General features: G+C 47.3%; 1 protein-coding gene across 1 annotated transcript in view; it reads left to right on the top strand.

Moving 5' to 3' along the window:
- LOC118394548 (protocadherin Fat 3-like) overlaps positions 1 to 25,305 on the top strand; it is a 364,429-nt gene that overhangs the window by 264,984 nt on the left and 74,140 nt on the right. The window contains exons 5-6 of the mRNA XM_052492922.1: positions 23,485 to 23,799; positions 24,107 to 24,317. Coding sequence (XP_052348882.1) covers positions 23,485 to 23,799; positions 24,107 to 24,317 — 526 coding nt within the window. The remainder of the gene's footprint in view (positions 1 to 23,484; positions 23,800 to 24,106; positions 24,318 to 25,305) is intronic.

The raw sequence follows: 25,305 nt of genomic DNA, 5'->3' as shown, positions 1-25,305 counted from the left end.
CAAACAATTTCGTATAAATCGGAAATTAGCTAGATTGAATTTTGTTATTTGAATTACCTTTTTCACATGCTTTTTAAAAGAGAGGTTGGAATCAAGTATGATGCCAAGGTACTTAAAATCGGATACCACCTGGAGCTTCTCCCTGACACATAGACATCTGGCTCAGTCGCATCTGTTGCCCTCTTTGTGAAGAACATGCAAACAGTTTTTTCACATTGAGATGCAAACACGAGTCACTGAGCCACTTTGTAACCTGGACCATTACAGTTGTGAGTTCTTGTGCAGCTTGTTGTTTGCTCTTTGCATGCACATATATCACTGTATCATCTGCATACATTTGAACTTCAGACCCAGTACAGACAGAAGGCAGATCATTAATGTACAGGCTGAACAGGAGGAGCCCCAGTATTGACCCTTGGGGCACGCCCACATCATAGCTACGAGTGGGCGACAGCTCATTGCTCACTCTGACACACTGAGTTCTGCCTTCAAGGTATGATTTCATCCATCTCAAGGCATCAGGGGAAAAGTTGAACTTGGACAATGTTGTGTGTTTCTAGTAGTGTGTTTCTAGTAGGGTATTGTGTTTCTAGTAGGGTATTGTGTTTCTAGTAGCGTAGTGTGTTTCTAGTAGCGTGTTTCTAGTAGTGTCTTTCTAGTAGTGTGTTTCTAGTAGAGTAGTGTGTTTCTAGTAGTGTGTTTCTCGTAGTGTGTTTTAGTGGTGTGTTTCTAGTAGGGTGGTGTGTTTCTAGTAGGGTGGTGTGTTTCTAGTAGGGTAGTGTGTTTCTAGTAGCGTAGTGTGTTTCTAGTAGCGTAGTGTGTTTCTAGTAGGGTATTTTAAAAAAAAAATGTTTACCTATATTTTATTAGGCAAGTCAGTTAAGAACAAATTCTTATTTTCAATGACAGCCTAGGAACAGTGGGTTAACTGCCTATTCAGGGGCAGAACGACAGATTTGTACCTTGTCAGCTCAGGGATTTGAACTTGCAACCTTTGACTTACTAGTCCAACACTCTAACCACTAGGCTAAACTGCCACCCCATGTGTTTCTAGTAGTGTGTTTTTAGTAGTGTGTTTTTAGTAGTGTGTTTCTAGTAGTGTGTTTCTAGTAGTGTGTTTTTAGTAGTGTGTTTCTAGTAGTGTGTTTTTAGTAGTGTGTTTCTAGTAGGGTAATGTGTTTCTAGTAGTGTGTTTCTAGTAGTGTGTTTTTAGTAGTGTGTTTCTAGTAGGGTAATGTGTTTCTAGTAGTGTGTTTCTTGTAGTGTGTTTCTTGTAGCGTGTTTCTTGTAGTGTGTTTCCATTAGTGTAGTGTGTTTCTAGTAGTGTGTTTCTAGTAGTGTGTATCCAGTAGATTAGTGTGTTTCTAGTAGTGTGTTTCTAGTAGTGTGTTTCTAGTATTGTGTTTCTAGTATTGTGTTTCTAGTCATGTAGTGTGTTTCTAGTAGTGGGTTTCTCATAGTGGGTTACTAGTAGTGTGTTTTTACTAGTGTGTTTTTAGTAGTGTGTTTTTAGTAGTGTGTTTTTAGTAGTGTGTTTCTAGTAGTGGGTTTCTAGTAGTGTGTTTTTAGTAGTGGGTTTCTAGTAGTGTGTTTTTAGTAGTGTGTTTCTAGTAGTGTAATGTGTTTCTAGTAGTGTGTTTTTAGTAGTGTTTCTAGTAGGGTAGTGTGTTTCTTGTAGTGTGTTTCTCGTAGCGTAGTGTGTTTCTAGTAGTGTGTTTCTAGTAGTGTGTTTCTAGTAGTGTGTTTCTGGTAGTGTGTTTCCATTAGAGTAGTGTGTTTCTAGTAGATTAGTGTGTTTCCATTAGAATAGTGTGTTTCTAGTAGTGTGTTTTTAGTAGTGTGTTTCTAGTAGTGTGTTTTTAGTAGTGTGTTTCTAGTAGGGTAATGTGTTTCTAGTAGTGTGTTTTTAGTAGTGTGTTTCTAGAAAGGGTAGTGTGTTTCTTGTAGTGTGTTTCTAGTAGCATAGTGTGTTTCTAGTAGTGCATTTCTAGTAGTGTGTTTCCATTAGAGTAGTGTGTTTCAAGTAGTGTGTTTCTAGTAGATTAGTGTGTTTCCATTAGAATAGTGTGTTTCTAGTAGTGTGTTTCCATTAGAGTAGTGTGTTTCTTGTAGTGTGTTTCTAGTAGTGTGTTTTTAGTAGTGTGTTTCTAGTAGTGTATTGTGTTTCTAGTAGTGTGTTTCTAGTAGTGTGTTTCCTTTAGAGTAGTGTGTTTCTAGTAGTGTGTTTCTAGTAGATTAGTGTGTTTCCATTAGAATAGTGTGTTTCTAGTCGTGTTTTTCCATTAGAGTAGTTTGTTTCTAGTAGTGTGTTTCCATTAGAGTAGTGTGTTTCTAGTAGTGGGTTTCTAGTAGTGTGTTTTTAGTAGTGTGTTTCTAGTAGTGTGTTTTTAGTAGTGTGTTTCTAGTAGGCTAATGTGTGTTTCTAGTAGTGTGTTTTTAGTAGTGTGTTTCTGGTAGTGTGTTTTTAGTAGTGTGTTTCTAGTAGGGTAATGGGTTTTTAGTATTGTGTTTCTAGTAGTGTGTTTTTAGTAGTGTGTTTCTAGTAGGGCAATGTGTTTCTAGTAGTGTGTTTTAGTAGTGTGTTTCTAGTAGGGTAATGTGTTTCTTGTAGTGTGTTTCTAGTAGCATAGTGTGTTTCTAGTAGTGTGTTTCCATTAGAGTAGTGTGTTTCTAGTAGATTAGTGTGTTTCCATGAGAGTAGTGTGTTTCTAGTAGTGTGTTTCTAGTAGGGTAGTCTGTTTCTAGTAGTGTGTTTCTAGTAGGGTATTGTGTTTCTAGTAGTGTGTTTCTGGTAGTGTGTTTCTAGTAGAGTAGTGTGTTTCTTGAAGAGTAGTGTGTTTCTTGAAGAGTAGTGTGTTTCTCGTAAAGTAGTGTGTTTCTAGTATAGTAGTGTGTTTCTAGTATAGTAGTGTGTTTCTAGTATAGTAGTGTGTTTCTAGTAGTGTGTTTCTAGTAGTGTGTTTGTAGTAGGGTAGTGTGTTTCTTGTAGTGTGTTTCTAGTAGCGTAGTGTGTTTCTAGTAGTGTGTTTCTAGTAGTGTGTTTCTTGTAGTGTGTTTCTAGTAGTGTGTTTCCATTAGAGTAGTGTGTTTCTAGTAGTGTGTTTCCATTAGAGTAGTGTGTTTCTAGTAGTGTGTTTCCATTAGAGTAGTGTGTTTCTAGTAGTGGGTTTCTAGTAGTGTGTTTTTAGTAGTGTGTTTCTAGTAGTGTGTTTTTAGTAGTGTGTTTCTAGTAGGGTAATGTGTTTCTAGTAGTGTGTTTTTGTAGTGTGTTTCTAGTAGGGTAGTGTGTTTCTTGTAGTGTGTTTCTTGTAGCGTAGTGTGTTTCTAGTAGTGTGTTTCTAGTAGTGTGTTTCCATTAGAGTAGTGTGTTTCTAGTAGTGTGTTTCCATTAGAGTAGTGTGTTTCTAGTAGTGTGTTTCTAGTAGTGGGTTTCTAGTAGTGTGTTTTTAGTAGTGTGTTTCTAGTAGTGTGTTTCTTGTAGTGTGTTTCTAGTAGTGTGTTTCCATTAGAGTAGTGTGTTTCTAGTAGTGTGTTTCCATTAGAGTAGTGTGTTTCTAGTAGTGTGTTTCTAGTAGTGGGTTTCTAGTAGTGTGTTTTTAGTAGTGTGTTTCTAGTAGTGTGTTTTTAGTAGTGTGTTCCTAGTAGGGTAATGTGTTTCTAGTAGTGTGTTTTTGTAGTGTGTTTCTAGTAGGGTAGTGTGTTTCTTGTAGTGTGTTTCTTGTAGCGTAGTGTGTTTCTAGTAGTGTGTTTCCATTAGAGTAGTGTGTTTCTAGTAGTGTGTTTCTAGTAGTGTGTTTCCATGAGAGTAGTGTGTTTCTAGTAGGGTAGTGTGTTTCTAGTAGTGTGTTTCTAGTAGTGTGTTTCTAGTTGTGTGTTTCTAGTAGGGTAGTGTGTTTCTAGTCGTGTAGTGTGTTTCTAGTCGTGTAGTGTGTTTCTAGTAGTGTGTTTCTAGTAGTGGGTTTCTAGTAGTGTGTTTTTAGTAGTGTGTTTCTAGTAGTGTGTTTTTAGTAGTGTGTTTCTAGTAGGCTAATGTGTGTTTCTAGTAGTGTGTTTTTAGTCGTGTGTTTCTAGTAGGGTAATGTGTGTTTCTAGTAGTGTGTTTTTAGTAGTGTGTTTCTAGTAGGGTAATGTGTTTCTAGTAGTGTGTTTTTAGTAGTGTGTTTCTAGTAGGGTAGTGTGTTTCTTGTAGTGTGTTTCTAGTAGCGTAGTGTGTTTCTAGTAGTGTGTTTCCATGAGAGTAGTGTGTTTCTAGTAGTGTGTTTCTAGTAGGGTAGTGTGTTTCTAGTAGTGTGTTTCTAGTAGTGTGTTTCTAGTTGTGTGTTTCTAGTAGGGTAGTGTGTTTCTAGTCGTGTAGTGTGTTTCTAGTCGTGTAGTGTGTTTCTAGTAGTGTGTTTCTAGTAGTGGGTTTCTAGTAGTGTGTTTTTAGTAGTGTGTTTCTAGTAGTGTGTTTTAAAAAAAAAAAAAAAAAAAAATATGCCATTTAGCAGACGCTTTTATCCAAAGCGACTTACAGTCATGTGTGCATACATTCTACGTATGGGTGGTCCCGGGAATCGAACCCACTACCCTGGCGTTACAAGCGCCATGCTCTACCAACTGAGCTACAGAAGGACCATTTTTAGTAGTGTGTTTCTAGTAGGCTAATGTGTGTTTCTAGTAGTGTGTTTTTAGTCGTGTGTTTCTAGTAGGGTAATGTGTGTTTCTAGTAGTGTGTTTTTAGTAGTGTGTTTCTAGTAGGGTAATGTGTTTCTAGTAGTGTGTTTTTTGTAGTGTGTTTCTAGTAGGGTAGTGTGTTTCTTGTAGTGTGTTTCTTGTAGCGTAGTGTGTTTCTAGTAGTGTGTTTCTAGTAGTGTGTTTCCATTAGAGTAGTGTGTTTCTAGTAGTGTGTTTCTAGTAGTGTGTTTCCATGAGAGTAGTGTGTTTCTAGTAGTGTGTTTCTAGTAGGGTAGTGTGTTTCTAGTAGTGTGTTTCTAGTAGTGTGTTTCTAGTAGTGTGTTTTTAGTTGTGTGTTTCTAGTAGGGTAGTGTGTTTCTAATCGTGTAGTGTGTTTCTAGTCGTGTAGTGTGTTTCTAGTAGTGTGTTTCTAGTAGTGGGTTTCTAGTAGTGTGTTTTTAGTAGTGTGTTTCTAGTAGTGTGTTTTTAGTAGTGTGTTTCTAGTAGGCTAATGTGTGTTTCTAGTAGTGTGTTTTTAGTCGTGCGTTTCTAGTAGGGTAATGTGTGTTTCTAGTAGTGTGTTTCTAGTAGGGTAGTGTGTTTCTAGTAGTGTGTTTCTAGTAGTGTGTTTCTAGTTGTGTGTTTCTAGTAGGGTAGTGTGTTTCTAGTCGTGTAGTGTGTTTCTAGTCGTGTAGTGTGTTTCTAGTAGTGTGTTTCTAGTAGTGGGTTTCTAGTAGTGTGTTTTTAGTAGTGTGTTTCTAGTAGTGTGTTTTTAGTAGTGTGTTTCTAGTAGGCTAATGTGTGTTTCTAGTAGTGTGTTTTTAGTCGTGTGTTTCTAGTAGGGTAATGTGTGTTTCTAGTAGTGTGTTTTTAGTAGTGTGTTTCTAGTAGGGTAATGTGTTTCTAGTAGTGTGTTTTTGTAGTGTGTTTCTAGTATAGTAGTGTGTTTCTAGTAGTGTGTTTCTAGTAGTGTGTTTTTAGTAGTGTGTTTGTAGTAGGGTAGTGTGTTTCTTGTAGTGTGTTTCTAGTAGCGTAGTGTGTTTCTAGTAGCGTAGTGTGTTTCTAGTAGTGTGTTTCTAGTAGTGTGTTTCTTGTAGTGTGTTTCTAGTAGTGTGTTTCCATTAGAGTAGTGTGTTTCTAGTAGTGTGTTTCCATTAGAGTAGTGTGTTTCTAGTAGTGTGTTTCTAGTAGTGGGTTTCTAGTAGTGTGTTTTTAGTAGTGTGTTTCTAGTAGTGTGTTTTTAGTAGTGTGTTCCTAGTAGGGTAATGTGTTTCTAGTAGTGTGTTTTTGTAGTGTGTTTCTAGTAGGGTAGTGTGGTGTTTCTTGTAGTGTGTTTCTTGTAGCGTAGTGTGTTTCTAGTAGTGTGTTTCCATTAGAGTAGTGTGTTTCTAGTAGTGTGTTTCTAGTAGTGTGTTTCCATGAGAGTAGTGTGTTTCTAGTAGTGTGTTTCTAGTAGGGTAGTGTGTTTCTAGTAGTGTGTTTCTAGTAGTGTGTTTCTAGTTGTGTGTTTCTAGTAGGGTAGTGTGTTTCTAGTCGTGTAGTGTGTTTCTAGTCGTGTAGTGTGTTTCTAGTAGTGTGTTTCTAGTAGTGGGTTTCTAGTAGTGTGTTTTTAGTAGTGTGTTTCTAGTAGTGTGTTTTTAGTAGTGTGTTTCTAGTAGGCTAATGTGTGTTTCTAGTAGTGTGTTTTTAGTCGTGTGTTTCTAGTAGGGTAATGTGTGTTTCTAGTAGTGTGTTTTTAGTAGTGTGTTTCTAGTAGGGTAATGTGTTTCTAGTAGTGTGTTTTTAGTAGTGTGTTTCTAGTAGGGTAGTGTGTTTCTAGTAGCGTAGTGTGTTTCTAGTAGTGTGTTTCCATGAGAGTAGTGTGTTTCTAGTAGTGTGTTTCTAGTAGGGTAGTGTGTTTCTAGTAGTGTGTTTCTAGTAGTGTGTTTCTAGTTGTGTGTTTCTAGTAGGGTAGTGTGTTTCTAGTCGTGTAGTGTGTTTCTAGTCGTGTAGTGTGTTTCTAGTAGTGTGTTTCTAGTAGTGGGTTTCTAGTAGTGTGTTTTTAGTAGTGTGTTTCTAGTAGTGTGTTTTAAAAAAAAAAAAAAAAAAAAATATGCCATTTAGCAGACGCTTTTATCCAAAGCGACTTACAGTCATGTGTGCATACATTCTACGTATGGGTGGTCCCGGGAATCGAACCCACTACCCTGGCGTTACAAGCGCCATGCTCTACCAACTGAGCTACAGAAGGACCATTTTTAGTAGTGTGTTTCTAGTAGGCTAATGTGTGTTTCTAGTAGTGTGTTTTTAGTCGTGTGTTTCTAGTAGGGTAATGTGTGTTTCTAGTAGTGTGTTTTCGAACCCACTACCCTGGCGTTACAAGCGCCATGCTCTACCAACTGAGCTACAGAAGGACCATTTTTAGTAGTGTGTTTCTAGTAGGCTAATGTGTGTTTCTAGTAGTGTGTTTTTAGTCGTGTGTTTCTAGTAGGGTAATGTGTGTTTCTAGTAGTGTGTTTTTAGTAGTGTGTTTCTAGTAGGGTAATGTGTTTCTAGTAGTGTGTTTTTGTAGTGTGTTTCTAGTAGGGTAGTGTGTTTCTTGTAGTGTGTTTCTTGTAGCGTAGTGTGTTTCTAGTAGTGTGTTTCTAGTAGTGTGTTTCCATTAGAGTAGTGTGTTTCTAGTAGTGTGTTTCTAGTAGTGTGTTTCTAGTAGTGTGTTTCTAGTAGGGTAGTGTGTTTCTAGTAGTGTGTTTCTAGTAGTGTGTTTCTAGTAGTGTGTTTTTAGTTGTGTGTTTCTAGTAGGGTAGTGTGTTTCTAATCGTGTAGTGTGTTTCTAGTCGTGTAGTGTGTTTCTAGTAGTGTGTTTCTAGTAGTGGGTTTCTAGTAGTGTGTTTTTAGTAGTGTGTTTCTAGTAGTGTGTTTTTAGTAGTGTGTTTCTAGTAGGCTAATGTGTGTTTCTAGTAGTGTGTTTTTAGTCGTGTGTTTCTAGTAGGGTAATGTGTGTTTCTAGTAGTGTGTTTTTAGTAGTGTGTTTCTAGTAGGGTAATGTGTTTCTAGTAGTGTGTTTTTAGTAGTGTGTTTCTAGTAGGGTAGTGTGTTTCTTGTAGTGTGTTTCTAGTAGCGTAGTGTGTTTCTAGTAGTATGTTTCTAGTAGTGTGTTTCTAGTAGTGTGTTTCTTGTGTGTTTCTAGTAGTGTGTCTCCATTAGAGTAGTGTGTTTCTAGTAGTGTGTTTCTAGTAGTGTGTTTCTGGTAGCAGGTTTCTAGTAGTGTGTTTCTAGTAGAGTAGTGTGTTTCTAGTAGTGTGTTTCTAGTAGGGTAGTGTGCTTCTTGTAGTGTGTTTCTAGTCGTGTGTTTCTAGTAGGGTAGTGTGTTTCTAGTAGGGTAGTGTGTTTCTAGTAGGGTAGTGTGTTTTCAGTAGGCATTGTGTTTTCAGTAGGGTAGTGTGTTTTCAGTAGGGTAGTGTAGTTCTAGTAGTGTAGCGTGTTTTCAGTAGGGTAGTGTGTTTCCAGTAGGGTAGTGTAGTTCTAGTAGTGTAGTGTTTTTCTTGTAGTGTAGTGTGTTTCTGGTAGTGTAGTGTGTTTTCAGTAGGGTAGTGTGTTTCTAGTAGGGTAGTGTGTTTCTAGTAGGGTAGTGTGTTTCTGGTAGGGTAGTGTGTTTCTGGTAGGGTAGTGTGTTTCTGGTAGGGTAGTGTGTTTCTAGTTGGGTAGTGTGTTTGTGGTAGTGTAGTGTGTTTTCAGTAGGGTAGTGTGTTTCCAGTAGTGTAGTGTGTTTCCAGTGTGGTAGTGTGTTTCTATTAGGGTAGTATGTTTCTAGTAGTGTAGTGTGTTGGTAGTAGTTTTTTTCCAGTGGGGTAGTGTGTTTCTAGTAGAACAATGTGTTTTCAGTAGTTTAGTGTGTTTTCAGTAGGGTATTGTAGTTCTAGTAGTGTAGTGTGTTTTCAGTAGGGTAGTGTGTTTTCAGTAGGGTAGTGTGTTTTCAGTAGGGTAGTGTGTTTCTAGTAGGGTAGTGTGTTTCTAGTAGGGTAGTGTGTTTCTGGTAGGGTAGTGTGTTTCTGGTAGGGTAGTGTGTTTCTGGTAGGGTAGTGTGTTTCTAGTTGGGTAGTGTGTTTGTGGTAGTGTAGTGTGTTTTCAGTAGGGTAGTGTGTTTCCAGTAGTGTAGTGTGTTTTCAGTAGGGTAGTGTGTTTCTAGTAGTGTAGAGTGTTTCTAGTAGGGTAGTGTGTTTCTAGTAGAGTTGTGTGTTTCTAATAGGGTAGTTTTTTCTAATAGGGTAGTGTGTTTCCAGTGTGGTAGTGTGTTTCTATTAGGGTAGTATGTTTCTAGTAGTGTAGTGTGTTGGTAGTAGTTTTTTTCCAGTGGGGTAGTGTGTTTCTAGTAGAACAATGTGTTTTCAGTAGTTTAGTGTGTTTTCAGTAGGGTAGTGTGTTTTCAGTAGGCATTGTGTTTTCAGTAGGGTATTGTAGTTATAGTAGTGTAGTGTGCTTCCAGTATGGTAGTGTGTTTTCAGTAGGGTATTGTAGTTCTAGTAGTGTAGTGTGTTTCCAGTATGGTAGTGTGTTTTCAGTAGGGTATTGTAGTTTTAGTAGTGTAGTGTGTTTTCAGTTGGGTAGTGTGTTTTCAGTAGGGTAGTGTGTTTCCAGTATGGTAGTGTGTTTTTAGTAGGGTAGCGTAGTTCTAGTAGTGTGTTTTCAGTAGGGTAGTGTAGTTCTAGTAGTGTAGCGTGTTTTCAGTAGGGTAGTGTGTTTCCAGTAGGGTAGTGTGTTTTCAGTAGGCATTGTGTTTTCAGTAGGGTAGTGTGTTTTCAGTAGGGTAGTGTAGTTCTAGTAGTGTAGCGTGTTTTCAGTAGGGTAGTGTAGTTCTTGTAGGGTAGTGTGTTTTCAGTAGGGTAGCGTAGTTCTAGTAGTGTGTTTCCAGTAGGGTAGTGTGTTTTCAGTAGGCATTGTGTTTTCAGTAGTGTAGTGTGTTTTCAGTAGGGTAGTGTGTTTTCAGTAGGGTAGTGTAGTTCTAGTAGTGTAGTGTGTTTTCAGTAGGGTAGTGTGTTTCTAGTAGTGTAGCGTGTTTTCAGTAGGGTAGTGTAGTTCTTGTAGGGTAGTGTGTTTTCAGTAGGGTAGCGTAGTTCTAGTAGTGTGTTTCCAGTAGGGTAGTGTGTTTTCAGTAGGCATTGTGTTTTCAGTAGTGTAGTGTGTTTTCAGTAGGGTAGTGTGTTTTCAGTAGGGTAGTGTGTTATCAGTAGCGTAGTGTAGTTCTCGTAGTGTAGTGCGTTTTCAGTAGGGTAGTGTGTTTCCAGTAGGGTAGTGTGTTTTCAGTAGGCATTGTGTTTTCAGTAGTGTAGTTCTAGTAGTGTAGCGTGTTTTCAGTAGGGTAGTGTGTTTCCAGTAGGGTAGTGTGTTTTCAGGAGGCATTGTGTTTTCAGTAGGGTAGTGTGTTTTCCGTAGTGTAGTGCGTTTTCAGTAGGGTAGTGTGTTTTCAGTAGGGTAGTGTGTTTCTGGTAGGGTAGTGTGTTTCTGGTAGGGTAGTGTGTTTCTAGTTGGGTAGTGTGTTTGTGGTAGTGTAGTGTGTTTTCAGTAGGGTAGTGTGTTTCCAGTAGTGTAGTGTGTTTTCAGTAGGGTAGTGTGTTTCTAGTAGTGTAGAGTGTTTCTAGTAGGGTAGTGTGTTTCTAGTAGAGTAGTGTGTTTCTAGTAGGGTAGTGCGTTTCTAGTAGGGTATTGGGTTTCTAGTAGAGTTGTGTGTTTCTAATAGGGTAGTTTTTTCTAATAGGGTAGTGTGTTTCCAGTGTGGTAGTGTGTTTCTATTAGGGTAGTATGTTTCTAGTAGTGTAGTGTGTTTCTAGTAGTTTTTTTCCAGTGGGGTAGTGTGTTTCTAGTAGAACAATGTGTTTTCAGTAGTTTAGTGTGTTTTCAGTAGGGTATTGTAGTTCTAGTAGTGTAGTGTGTTTTCAGTAGGGTAGTGTGTTTCCAGTATGGTAGTGTGTTTTCAGTAGGGTAGTGTGTTTTCAGTAGGGTAGTGTGTTTTCAGTAGTTTAGTGTGTTTTCAGTTGGGTAGTGTGTTTTCAGTTGGGTAGTGTGTTTTCAGTAGGGTAGTGTGTTTCCAGTATGGTAGTGTGTTTTCAGTAGGGTATTGTAGTTCTAGTAGTGTAGTGTGTTTTCAGTAGGGTAGTGTGTTTTCAGTAGGGTAGTGTGTTTTTAGTAGGGTAGCGTAGTTCTAGTAGTGTGTTTTCAGTAGGGTAGTGTAGTTCTAGTAGTGTAGCGTGTTTTCAGTAGGCTGGTGTAGTTCTCGTAGTGTAGTGCGTTTTCAGTAGGGTAGTGAGTTTCCAGTAGGGTAGTGTAGTTCTAGTAGTGTAGCGTGTTTTCAGTAGGGTAGTGTGTTTCCAGTAGGGTAGTGTGTTTTCAGTAGGCATTGTGTTTTCAGTAGGGTAGTGTGTTTTCAGTAGGGTAGCGTAGTTCTAGTAGTGTGTTTCCAGTAGGGTAGTGTGTTTTCAGTAGGTATTGTGTTTTCAGTAGGGTAGTGTGTTTTCAGTAGGGTAGTGTGTTTTCAGTAGGGTAGTGTGTTTTCAGTAGGGTAGTGTGTTTTCAGTAGGGTAGTGTAGTTCTCGTAGTGTAGTGAGTTTTCATTAGGGTAGTGTGTGTTTCCAGTAGGGTAGTGTGTTTTCAGTAGGCATTGTGTTTTCAGTAGGGTAGTGTGTTTTCAGTAGGGTAGTGTAGTTCTAGTAGTGTAGCGTGTTTTCAGTAGGGTAGTGTGTTTCCAGTAGGGTAGTGTGTTTTCAGTAGGCATTGTGTTTTCAGTAGGGTAGTGTGTTTTCCGTAGTGTAGTGCGTTTTCAGTAGGGTAGTGTGTTTTCAGTAGGGTAGTGTATTTTCCGTAGTTTAGTGCGTTTTCAGTAGGGTAGTGTGTTTTCAGTAGGGTAGTGTAGTTCTAGTAGGGTAGTGTGTTTCTAGTAGGGTAGTGTGTTTCTAGTAGGGTAGTGTGTTTCTGGTAGGGTAGTGTGTTTCTGGTAGGGTAGTGTGTTTCTGGTAGGGTAGTGTATTTCTGGTAGGGTATTGTGTTTCTGGTAGGGTAGTGTGTTTCTAGTTGGGTAGTGTGTTTGTGGTAGTGTAGTGTGTTTCTGGTAGCGTTGTGTTTGACCATTAGGGTAGTGTGTTTTCAGTAGGGTGGTGTGTTTTCAGTAGGGTAGTGTGTTTTCAGTAGGGTAGTGTGTTTCTGGTAGCGTTGTGTTTGACCATTAGGGTAGTGTGTTTGTGGTAGTGTAGTGTGTTTCTGGTAGCGTTGTGTTTGACCATTAGGGTAGTGTGTTTGTGGTAGTGTAGTCTGTTTCTGGTAGCGTTGTGTTTGACCATTAGGGTAGTGTGTTTGTGGTAGTGTAGTGTGTTTCTGGTAGCGTTGTGTTTGACCATTAGGGTAGTGTGTTTGTGGTAGGGTAGTGTGTTTGTGGTAGTGTAGTGTGTTTCTGGTAGCGTTGTGTTTGACCATTAGGGTAGTGTGTTTGTGGTAGGGTAGTGTGTTTGTGGTAGTGTAGTGTGTTTCTGGTAGCGTTGTGTTTGACCATTAGGGTAGTGTGTTTGTAATAAGATCCCCAAACTCATGGAAGTTTGTCTTGTTTTCCACGTTTCAGGGTGACGTTTCACCATCTTTCATTACTGTCAGAGAGAGAGAGAAATGCAAGCCTGTCAAACCAACTCAGAGAAGGTGCATTGTAACTTGGAGCTTCAGTGAAAGCAGCATTTTCCCACCCTAGACTATTTTGTCCAAATCATGCTGTGTTGTTGTTGCTTTGTGGTTCTAGTTGAGGCCTTTTTTGCACTACCCTCAATGGCAGACAGACAAATATAATCTGCCTTTGGTGTTTCCAACAGCTGGCATTCTTTATTCCCCACCCACCCGTGCTACTCTACTCAAACCTACTACTGCGCCCAATCAGACATGTCCTTCTGCAATGCTCCTCTCAATCGCGCCTCTTAGACTTTTCCCAACCACTTAAATGGCCTGTTTCATGTTAACATACACAACCATTCAGAAGTTTGGGGTCAAAGGAGTTGCCTGTCCCGGAGTTGCCTCTTCACTGTTGATGTTGAGACTGGTGTTTTGTGGGTATTATTTAACGAAGCTGCCAATTGACGACTCTTTTTCTCAAACTAGACACTCTAATGTATTTGTCCTCTTGCTCAGTTGTGCACCGGGGCCTCCCACCTCTCTTTCTATTCTGGTTAGAGCCAGTTTGCGCTGTTCTGTGAAGGGAGTAGTACACAGCATTGTACAAGATCTTCAGTTTCTTGACAATTTCTCACATGGAATAGCTTTAATTTCTCAGAACAAGAATAGACTGACGAGTTTTAAAAGAAAGGTTTTTCTTTCTGGCCATTTTGAGCCTTTAATCGAACCCACAAGTGCTGATGCTCCAGATACTCGTCTAAAGAAGGCCAGTTTTATTGCTTCTTTAATCAGGACAACAGTTTTCAGCTGTGTTAACATCATTGCAAAAGGGTTTTATAAAGATCAATTATCATTTTAAAATGATAAACTTGTATTAGCTAACACAACGTGCCATTAGAACACAGGAGTGATGATAATGATAATGGGCCTCTGTACGTCTTTGTAGAGATTCCATAAAAATTCTAGCATTTCCAGCTGCAATATTCATTTACAACGTTAACAATGCCTACACTGTATTTCTGATCAATTTTACGTTTTTTTAATGGACAAAAAATGTGCTTTTATTTAAAAAAAAATAAGTACATTTCTAAGTGACCCCAAACTTTTGAACGGTATTGTATGTACAGTATAATACACTGATAGCTCAATAGCTGTTGGGTCTTCTGTAATAATGTCTTTGTATAATCAGAAGCTTAGTGTATACAGTATATTGGTATGTTTTAGCTGTATTAGCGTATGTTCAGTGTATGCTAGCTAGCTTGTCTGTGCTGTCCTTGTGCTGCTGTATGTTGTTGGCAGGCCATGTATTCCCCAGGCTCTCCTGTCTCTCTTTAATTCTGTTTCTCTCTTTGGTTCTCTCTCTCCTCTCTCTCTCTCGTGAATGGAGATCTGTTCATGTCGACCTTTAGTGTATATTGTTGTCCTTCACTGTGGCCGACACTTGCTTGTTCACCCTTTTCCCTCTCTGTCTCTACCTCTCTCTCACTGTGCTGTACAAAGCGGATTACATTAACTCACAGAGGGGGTCAACCGCCACAGGCTCAGAGGGATGTTCCCAAAGTTCTTCATTTCTCATTCATCCTCTGTTCTTCCCTTATGCTGTCATTTAGGTTCCTTTCACACACCCCTATTGTCTTTCCCAGCTCCCTCCCTCCCTCCTTCTCTCCATTCAATTCAATTCAGGGCTTTATTGGCATGGGAAACATATGTTAACATTGCCAAAGCAATTGAGGTAGATAATATACAATAAAATGAACAGTAAACATTACACTCAGAGGTTCCAAAAGAATAAAGACATTTCAAATGTCATATTATGTCTATATAGTGTTGTAACGATGTACAAATACTTAAACTACAATAGGGAAAATAAATAAACAAAAATAGGGGTTGTTTTTACAGTGGTGTTTGTTCTTCACTGGTTGCCCTTTTCTTGTGGCAACAGGTCACACATCTTGCTGCTATGATGGCACACTGTGGTATTTCACCCAGTAGATATGGGAGTTTACTCTCCCTACCTCCTCCTTACCCCTCTCCCTAGCTACCTCCCTCTCTCCCTCTCCCACTACTACCCCTCCACCACCCCTCCCTCACTCTCTCTCCCACTACTACCCCCCCACCACCACCCCCAACTCTCTCTCCCACTACTACCCCTCCACCACCCATCCCTCACTCTCACTCTCTCTCCCACTACTACCCCTCCACCACCCCTCCCTCACTCTCACTCTCTCTCCCACTACTACCCCCCACCACCACCCCCAACTCTCTCTCCCACTACTACCCCTCCACCACCCCTCCCTCACTCTCACTCTCTCTCCCACTACTACCCCTCCACCACCCCTCCCTCACTCTCACTCTCTCTCCCACTACTACCCCTCCACCACCCCTCCATCATTCTCACTCTCTCTCCCACTACTACCCCTCCACCACCCCTCCCTCACTCTCTCTCCCACTACTACCCCCCCACCACCACCCCCAACTCTCTCTGCCACTACTACCCCTCCACCACCCCTCCCTCACTCTCACTCTCTCTCCCACTACTACCCCTCTATCAACCCCCTCACTCTCTCTCCCACTACTACCCCTCCACCACCACCCCTCACTCTCTCTCCCACTACTGACCCTCCACCACCCCTCCCTCACTCTCTCTCCCGCTACTACCCCTCCACCACCCCTCCCTCACTCTCTCTGCCACTACTACCCCTCCACCACACCCCCTCACTCTCTCTCCCACTACTGACCCTCCACCACCCCTCCCTCACTCTCTCCCACTACTACACCTACACCACCCCTCCCTCACTCTCTCCCCTACTACCCCTCCACCACCCCTCCCTCACTCTCTCTCCCACTACTGACCCTCCACCACCCCTCCCTCACTCTCTCCCACTACTGACCCTCCACCACCCCTCCCTCACTCTCTACAACTACTGACCCTCCACCACCCCTCCCTCACTCTCTCTCCCACTACTGACCCTCCACCACCACCCCTCCCTCTCTCTCCCACTACTGCCCCTCCACCACCCCTCCCTCACCCTCTCTCCCACTACTGACCCTCCACCACCGCCCCTCACTCTCTCTCCCAATACTACCCCTCCCCCACCCCTCCCTCACTCTCTCTCCCACTACTGACCCTCCATCACCCCTCCCTCACTCTCTCTCCCACTGCTACCCCTCCACCACCACCCCTCACTCTCTCTCCCACTACTAACCCTCCACCACCACCCCTCACTCTCTCTCCCAATACTACCCCTCCACCCCCCCTCCCTCACTCTCTCTCCCACTACTGACCCTCCCCCCCCCCCCCCTCACTCTCTCCCACTACTACCCCTCCACCACCCCTCCCTCACTCTCTCTCCCACTACTGACCCTCCACCACCCCTCCCTCACTCTCTCCCACTACTACCCCTCCACCACCCCTCCCTCACTCTCTCTCCCACTACTGACCCTCCACCACCCCTCCCTCACTCTCTACCACTACTGACCCTCCACCACCCCTCCCTCACTCTCTCTCCCACTACTACCCCCCCCACCACCACCCCCAACTCTCTCTCCACTACTACCCCTCCACCACCCATCCCTCACTCTCCTCTCTCTCCCACTACTACCCCTCCACCACCCCTCCCTCACTCTCACTCTCTCTCCCCTACTACCCCCACCACCACCCCCAACTCTCTCTCCACTACTACCCCTCCACCACCCCTCCCTCACTCTCACTCTCTCTCCCACTACTACCCCTCCACCACCCTCCATCATTCTCTCTCTCTCCCACTACTACCCCTCCACCACCCCTCCCTCACTCTCTCTCCCACTACTACCCCCACCACCACCCCCAACTCTCTCTACCACTACCCCTCCACCACCCCTCCCTCCTCTCACTCTCTCTCCCACTACTACCCCTCTATCAACCCCCTCCTCTCTCTCCCACTACTACCCCTCCACCACCACCCCTCACTCTCTCTCCCACTACTGACCCTCCACCACCCCTCCCTCACTCTCTCTCCCGCTACTACCCCTCCACCACCCCTCCCTCACTCTCTCTGCCACTACTACCCCTCCACCACACCCCCTCCTCTCTCTCCCACTACTGACCCTCCACCACCCCTCCCTCACTCTCTCCCACTACTACACCTACACCACCCTCCCTCACTCTCTCCCACTACTACCCCTCCACCACCCCTCCCTCACTCTCTCTCCCACTACTGACCCTCCACCACCCCTCCCTCACTCTCTCTCCCACTACTGACCCTCCACCACCCCTCCCTCCTCTCTACCACTACTGACCCTCCACCACCCCTCCCTCACTCTCTACCACTACTGACCCTCCACCACCCCTCCCTCACTCTCTCTCCCACTACTGACCCTCCACCACCACCCCCAACTCTCTCTCTCCCACTACTACCCCTCCACCACCCCTCCCTCACTCTCACTCTCTCCCACTACTACCCCTCCACCACCCCTCCCTCACTCTCACTCTCTCTCCCACTACTACCCCTCCACCACCCCTCCATCATTCTCACTCTCTCTCCCACTACTACCCCTCCACCACCCCTCCCTCACTCTCTCTCCCACTACTACCCCCCACCACCACCCCCAACTCTCTCTACCACTACTACCCCTCCACCACCCCTCCCTCCTCTCACTCTCTCTCCACTACTACCCCTCTATCAACCCCCTCACTCTCTCTCCCACTACTACCCCTCCACCACCACCCCTCACTCTCTCTCCCACTACTGACCCTCCACCACCCCTCCCTCACTCTCTCTCCCGCTACTACCCCTCCACCACCCCTCCCTCACTCTCTCTGCCACTACTACCCCTCCACCACACCCCCTCACTCTCTCTCCCACTACTGACCCTCCACCACCCCTCCCTCACTCTCTCCCACTACTACACCTACACCACCCCTCCCTCACTCTCTCCCACTACTACCCCTCCACCACCCCTCCCTCACTCTCTCTCCCACTACTGACCCTCCACCACCCCTCCCTCCTCTCTCTCCCACTACTGACCCTCCACCACCCCTCCCTCACTCTCTACCACTACTGACCCTCCACCACCCCTCCCTCACTCTCTCTCCCACTACTGACCCTCCACCACCACCCCTCACTCTCTCTCCCACTACTGACCCTCCACCACCCCTCCCTCACTCTCTCTCCCCTACTACCCCTCCACCACCCCTCCCTCACTCTCTCTGCCACTACTACCCCTCCACCACACCCCCTCACTCTCTCTCCCACTACTGACCCTCCACCACCCCTCCCTCACTCTCTCCCCTACTACCCCTCCACCACCCCTCCCTCACTCTCTCTCCCACTACTGACCCTCCACCACCCCTCCCTCACTCTCTCTCCCACTACTGACCCTCCACCACCCCTCCCTCACTCTCTCTCCCACTACTGACCCTCCACCACCCCTCCCTCACTCTCTCTCCACTACTGACCCTCCACCACCCCTCCCTCACTCTCTCCCACTACTTCCCTCCACCACCCCTCACTCTCTCCCACTACTGACCCTCCACCACCCCTCCCTCACTCTCTCTCCCACTACTGACCCTCCACCACCCCTCCCTCACTCTCTCTCCCACTACTGACCCTCCACCACCCCTCCCTCACTCTCTCTCCCACTACTACCCCTCTACCACCCCTCCCTCACTCTCTCTCCCACTACTGACCCTCCACCACCCCTCCCTCACTCTCTCTCCACTACTGACCCTCCACCACCCCCCCTCTCTCTCTCCCACTACTGACCCTCCACCACCCCTCCCTCACTCTCTCTCCCACTACTGACCCTCCACCACCACCCCTCACTCTCTCTCCCAATACTACCCCTCCACCACCCCTCCCTCACTCTCTCTCCCACTACTGACCCTCCATCACCCCTCCCTCACTCTCTCTCCCACTGCTACCCCTCCACCACCACCCCTCACTCTCTCTCCCACTACTAACCCTCCACCACCACCCCTCACTCTCTCTCCCAATACTACCCTCCACCACCCCTCCCTCACTCTCTCTCCCACTACTGACCCTCCACCACCCCTCCCTCACTCTCTCCCACTACTACCCCTCCACCACCCCTCCCTCACTCTCTCTCCCACTACTGACCCTCCACCACCCCTCCCTCACTCTCTCCCACTACTACCCCTCCACCCTCCTCCTCACTCTCTCTCCACTACTGACCCTCCACCACCCCTCCCTCACTCTCTACCACTACTGACCCTCCACCACCCCTCCCTCACTCTCTCTCCCACTACTGACCCTCCACCACCACCCCTCACTCTCTCTCCCACTACTGACCCTCCACCACCCCTCCTCACTCTCTCTCCCACTACTGACCCTCCACCACCACCCCTCACTCTCTCTCCCAATACTACCCCTCCACCACCCCTCCCTCACTCTCTCTCCACTACTGACCCTCCATCACCCCTCCCTCACTCTCTCTCCCACTGCTACCCCTCCACCACCACCCCTCACTCTCTCTCCCACTACTGACCCTCCACCACCCCTCCCTCACTCTCTCCCACTACTACCCCACCACCCCCCCTCCCTCTCTCTCTCTCCCACTACTGACCCCCCACCACCCCTCCCTCACTCTCTCTCCCACTACTGACCCTCCACCACCCCTCCCTCACTCTCTCTCCCACTACTGACCCTCCACCACCCCTCCCTCACTCTCTCTCCCACTACTGACCCTCCACCACCCCTCCCTCACTCTCTCCCTCTACTACCCCTCCACCCCCCCTCACTCTCTCTCCCACTACTGACCCTCCACCACCCCTCCCTCACTCTCTCTCCCACTACTGACCCTCCACCACCCCTCCCTCACTCTCTCTCCCACTACTGACCCTCCACCACCCCTCCCTCACTCTCTCTCCCACTACTACCCCTCTACCACCCCTCCCTCACTCTCTCTCCACTACTGACCCTCCACCACCCCTCCCTCACTCTCTCTCCCACTACTGACCCTCCACCACCACCCCTCACTCTCTCTCCCACTACTGACCCTCCACCACCCCTCCCTCACTCTCTCTCCCACCACTGACCCTCCACCACCACCCCTCACTCTCTCTCCCAATACTACCCCTCCACCACCCCCTCCCTCACTCTCTCTCCCACTACTGACCCTCCATCACCCCTCCCTCACTCTCTCTCCCACTGCTACCCCTCCACCACCACCCCTCACTCTCTCTCCCACTACTAACCCTCCACCACCACCCCTCACTCTCTCTCCCAATACTACCCCTCCACCACCCCTCCCTCACTCTCTCTCCCACTACTGACCCTCCACCACCCCTCCCTCACTCTCTCCCACTACTACCCCTCCACCACCCCTCCCTCACTCTCTCTCCCACTACTGACCCTCCACCACCCCTCCCTCACTCTCTCCCACTACTACCCCTCCACCACTCCTCCCTCACTCTCTCTCCCACTACTGACCCTCCACCACCCCTCCCTCCTCTCTACCACTACTGACCCTCCACCACCCCTCCCTCACTCTCTCTCCCACTACTGACCCTCCACCACCACCCCTCACTCTCTCTCCCACTACTGACCCTCCACCACCCCTCCCTCACTCTCTCTCCCACTACTGACCCTCCACCACCACCCCTCACTCTCTCTCCCAATACTACCCCTCCACCACCCCTCCCTCACTCTCTCTCCCACTACTGACCCTCCATCACCCCTCCCTCACTCTCTCTCCCACTGCTACCCCTCCACCACCACCCTCACTCTCTCTCCCACTACTGACCCTCCACCACCCCTCCCTCACTCTCTCCCACTACTACCCCTCCACCACCCCTCCCTCACTCTCTCTCCCACTACTGACCCTCCACCACCCCTCCCTCACTCTCTCCCACTACTGACCCTCCACCACCCCTCCCTCACTCTCTCTCCCACTACTGACCCTCCACCACCCCTCCTCACTCTCTCTCCACTACTGACCCTCCACCACCCCTCCCTCACTCTCTCCCACTACTACCCCTCCACCACCCCTCACTCTCTCTCCCACTACTGACCCTCCACCACCCCTCCCTCACTCTCTCTCCCACTACTGACCCTCCACCACCCCTCCCTCACTCTCTCTCCACTACTGACCCTCCACCACCCCTCCCTCACTCTCTCTCCCACTACTACCCCTCTACCACCCCTCCCTCACTCTCTCTCCCACTACTGACCCTCCACCACCCCTCCCTCACTCTCTCTCCCACTACTGACCACCACCACCCCTCACTCTCTCTCCCACTACTGACCCTCCACCACCCCTCCCTCACTCTCTCTCCCACTACTGACCCTCCACCACCACCCCTCACTCTCTCTCCCACTACTACCCCTCCACCCCCCCTCCCTCACTCTCTCTCCCACTACTGACCCTCCATCACCCCTCCCTCACTCTCTCTCCCACTGCTACCCCTCCACCACCACCCCTCACTCTCTCTCCCACTACTAACCCTCCACCACCCCCCCTCACTCTCTCTCCCAATACTACCCCTCCACCACCCCTCCCTCACTCTCTCTCCCACTACTGACCCTCCACCACCCCTCCCTCACTCTCTCCCTCTACTACCCCTCCACCACCCCTCCCTCACTCTCTCACCCACTACTGACCCTCCACCACCCCTCCCTCACTCTCTCCCACTACTCCCCCTCCACCACCCCTCCCTCACTCTCTCTCCCACTACTCACCCTCCACCACCCCTCCCTCACTCTCTCTCCCACTACTGACCCTCCACCACCCCTCCCTCACTCTCTCTCCCACTACTGACCCTCCACCACCCCCCCCTCACTCTCTCTCCCACTACTGACCCTCCACCACCCCTCCCTCACTCTCTCCCACTACTACCCCTCCACCACCCCTCACTCTCTCTCCCACTACTGACCCTCCACCACCCCTCCCTCACTCTCTCTCCCACTACTGACCCTCCACCACCCCTCCCTCACTCTCTCTCCCACTACTGACCCTCCACCACCTCTCCCTCACTCTCTCTCCCACTACTACCCCTCTACCACCCCTCCCTCACTCTCTCTCCCACTACTGACCCTCCACCACCCCTCCCCTCACTCTCTCTCCCACTACTGACCCTCCATCACCCCTCCCTCACTCTCTCTCCCACTGCTACCCCTCCACCACCACCCCTCACTCTCTCTCCCACTACTAACCCTCCACCACCACCCCTCACTCTCTCTCCCAATACTACCCCTCCACCACCCCTCCCTCACTCTCTCTCCACTACTGACCCTCCACCACCCCTCCCTCACTCTCTCCCACTACTACCCCTCCACCACCCCTCCCTCACTCTCTCACCCACTACTGACCCTCCACCACCCCTCCCTCACTCTCTCCCACTACTACCCCTCCACCACCCCTCCCTCACTCTCTCCCACTACTACCCCTCCACCACCCCTCCCTCACTCTCTCACCCACTACTGACCCTCCACCACCCCTCCCTCACTCTCTCCCACTACTACCCCTCCACCACCCCTCCCTCACTCTCTCTCCCACTACTGACCCTCCACCACCCCTCCCTCACTCTCTCTCCCACTACTGACCCTCCACCACTCCTCCCTCACTCTCTCCCACTACTGACCCTCCACCACCCCTCCCTCACTCTCTCTCCCACTACTGACCCTCCACCACCCCTCCCTCACTCTCTCCCACTACTACCCCTCCACCACCCCTCACTCTCTCTCCCACTACTGACCCTCCACCACCCCTCCCTCACTCTCTCTCCCACTACTGACCCTCCACCACCCCTCCCTCACTCTCTCTCCCACTACTGACCCTCCACCACCCTCCCTCACTCTCTCTCCCACTACTACCCCTCTACCACCCCTCCCTCACTCTCTCTCCCACTACTGACCCTCCACCACCCCTCCCTCACTCTCTCTCCCACTACTGACCCTCCACCACCCCTCCCTCACTCTCTCTCCCACTACTGACTCTCCACCACCACCCCTCACTCTCTCTCCCAATACTACCCCTCCACCACCCCTCCCTCACTCTCTCTCCACTACTGACCCTCCACCACCACCCCTCATTCTCTCTCCCACTACTAACCCTCCACCACCACCCCTCACTCTCTCTCCCAATACTGACCCTCCACCACCCCTCCCTCACTCTCTCCCACTACTACCCCTCCACCACCCCTCCCTCACTCTCACTCTCTCTCCCACTACTGACCCTCCACCACCCCTCCCTCACTCTCTCTCCCACTACTGACCCTCCACCACCCCTCCCTCACTCTCTCCCACTACTACCCCTCCACCACCCCTCCCTCACTCTCACTCTCTCTCCCACTACTGACCCTCCACCACCCCTCCCTCACTCTCTCTCCCACTACTACCCCCCACCACCACCCCCAACTCTCTCTGCCACTACTGACCCTCCACCACCCCTCCCTCACTCTCTCTCCCACTACTGACCCTCCACCACCCCTCCCTCACTCTCTCTCCCACTACTGACCCTCCACCACCCCTCCCTCACACTCTCTGTAAATCATTAGCATTTCTCTCCGTATTGCGATGGTACCTCCTCGCTGTGTCATTTCTAAAATGACAGATTGACTTTTTAAACAAACCCAACAATAAGCGCTGGGGAAATTAATTGTAGCTTTGTGTTGAATTGATGGCAGCTGGCGACGTCCTTTATCTCCCCCCGAAAATGAATATAAATGTGTTTTATGGAGGGGACGGCATGGATTCCATCTCTCATTGGCTAACTCATCCTCTGGCCCCTCCCCCTTTTGCATTTATCTACAAGAGGCTCTCCGTCATGGTGGAAGTAGGAACAGAGACAGATTAATTACCTGTCAGAACACAGGAAAGAAGATAAAAAGCAAAGCCATCCCCACTTGGGAAATATGACGATGTGTTCCAGTTGTCAGACAAACGCAGGACAGAATGACTGTTGTAATTAGTTTAGACAGATGAAATACTGATGTGAATCTTAACAAATGTCTTATTTTTTCTCTCTGTTGTGTGTGTGTGTGTGTGTGTGTGTGTGTGTGTGTGTGTGTGTGTGTGTGTGTGTGTGTGTGTGTGTGTGTGTGTGTGTGTGTGTGTGTGTGTGTGTGTGTGTGTGTGTGTGTGTGTGTGTGTGTGTGTGTGCGTGTACTTGTTTTTTTCTGTCTGTTCGCCTGTGTGTGCATATTTACGTCTCTGTGTGCATGTGTGTGTCTGTCTGATTGTCTACGGTTACGTGTGTGTGGATACGCAGGTCACGGTGTCGGACGGAGGTCCCAGCCCCAAACACTCCACGGTGTGGGTGATCGTCCACGTGCTTGATGAGAATGACAACAAGCCCACGTTCCCAGAGAAGGTGTACCAGATCAAGTTACCAGAGAGGGACAGGAGGAAGAGAGGAGAGCCTATCTACAGGGCCTTTGCCTACGACAGGGATGAAGGGGTTAACGCTGACCTCTCCTACAGCATCGTCGATGGCAACGAGGACGGCAAGTTCTTCATCGACCCCAAGACGGCGGTGGTGTCATCACGAAAGCAGTTCACCGCCGGGAGCTACGACATCCTCACTGTATGTGACATTTGAACTTCACTTTGAATCTGTGTGTCTCTTTCCAACCAACTGCCATTCTCTTTGTCTTTTTCTACCCCCCCTCTCTCCCCCATCTCTCCCACCTCTCTCCTCCCCCTCTCTCTCTCTTCCCTCTCTCCTCCCCCTCTCTCTCTCTTCCCTCTCTCTCTCTCTCTCTCTCTCTCTCTCTCTCTCTCTCTCTCTCTCTCTCTCTCTCTCTCTCTCTCTCTCTCTCTCGCTCTTTCTTTCATTTAGACAAATATACAAAAAGCACCTAATTCCAGTCTTGGTTCCTCCCCATCCCCAGATCAAAGCCACAGATAATGGACGCCCCCAGAAGTGGTCGACGGCCCGTCTGCACATCGAGTGGATCCGTAAGCCCTCGGCTTTGGCGAATCCCCTCCTATTTGACGAGCAGTACTACAACTTCACCGTCATGGAGAGCGACAAGGTGGCCGAGATAGTGGGTGTGGTCTCCATGCAACAGAACTCCAATCCCCTCTGGTTCGACATCATAGGTAAGGCTCCGCCCAGAGGCGGGGGCTGGTGTGTGGGGTTTGTTAGTGGGAGGGATATATCTGACTGGCTGAGGTGAGGTCAGTCAGGTAGGCTGTGTACCATTATTGGTGCATGGGGTTTGGGCTGACGGTTTGGTTTGATGTGTGTGTTTGTGCGTGAGGCCCAGCTCAGGGACTGTGACCTCACTGCATGGTCTGTTGCCAGTGTGTCTCTCTCTCTCTCTCTCTCCTCTGCCATCCCACGGTCACCATGGCGATTTGAGCACAAACCACCAGCTGTAAAGGTCTGTATATCAGTGGAGAAGCAATTGAGATGTCTCAAAGTCCCTGTCTGGGAACTCTAATGGAGAAAAATGCCATGTGCTTAAAGGGGTTAATTCACTCTCTTTGGAAGATTGACAACATCTTACATTTTGAAAGTAACTGCCCCTTTAAAGTGCTTACATACAGTGGGGCAAAGAAGTATTTAGTCAGCCACCAATTGTGCAAGTTCTCCCACTTAAAAAGATGAGAGAGGCCTGTAATTCATCATAGGTACACTTCAACTATGACAGACAAAATGAGGGGAAAAAAATCCAGAAAATCACATTGTAGGATTTTTAATTAATTGATTTGCAAATTATGGTGGAAAATAAGTATTTGAATTACTGTCAAAGCTAGTCGGTTTTAATCTTGCTTTAATAATTGTCATTCATTTAATAAACATTGTAAAAATCAATTTAGTTTTATTAGAAATTAAGTTTTGTTAGAATTAACATGATTAGGCTGTTCAACTTTCTAGGAATTGATTGTGGTCCGTCTATATAACTATTTTTTATATAATGTAATATAATATTTATATAGCTGACAATTCTCTAGCCGTACTGCACTGTGGGTAGTTAAGTTTATGTTGAGCGCATTCAGTCCAAAGACAAGTGGATGGACTACACGGTCATTTCCCAGAATGCTCCATGATCCATCTCTCTTTTGTTGTCACTGAGCAGTGGCG

This window comes from Oncorhynchus keta, chromosome 1, assembly GCF_023373465.1.
Source record: "Oncorhynchus keta strain PuntledgeMale-10-30-2019 chromosome 1, Oket_V2, whole genome shotgun sequence".
Taxonomy (NCBI): domain Eukaryota; kingdom Metazoa; phylum Chordata; class Actinopteri; order Salmoniformes; family Salmonidae; genus Oncorhynchus; species Oncorhynchus keta.
The sequence above is the reverse complement of the archived record's forward strand: the minus strand, read 5'-3'. Positions and strand labels throughout refer to the sequence as shown.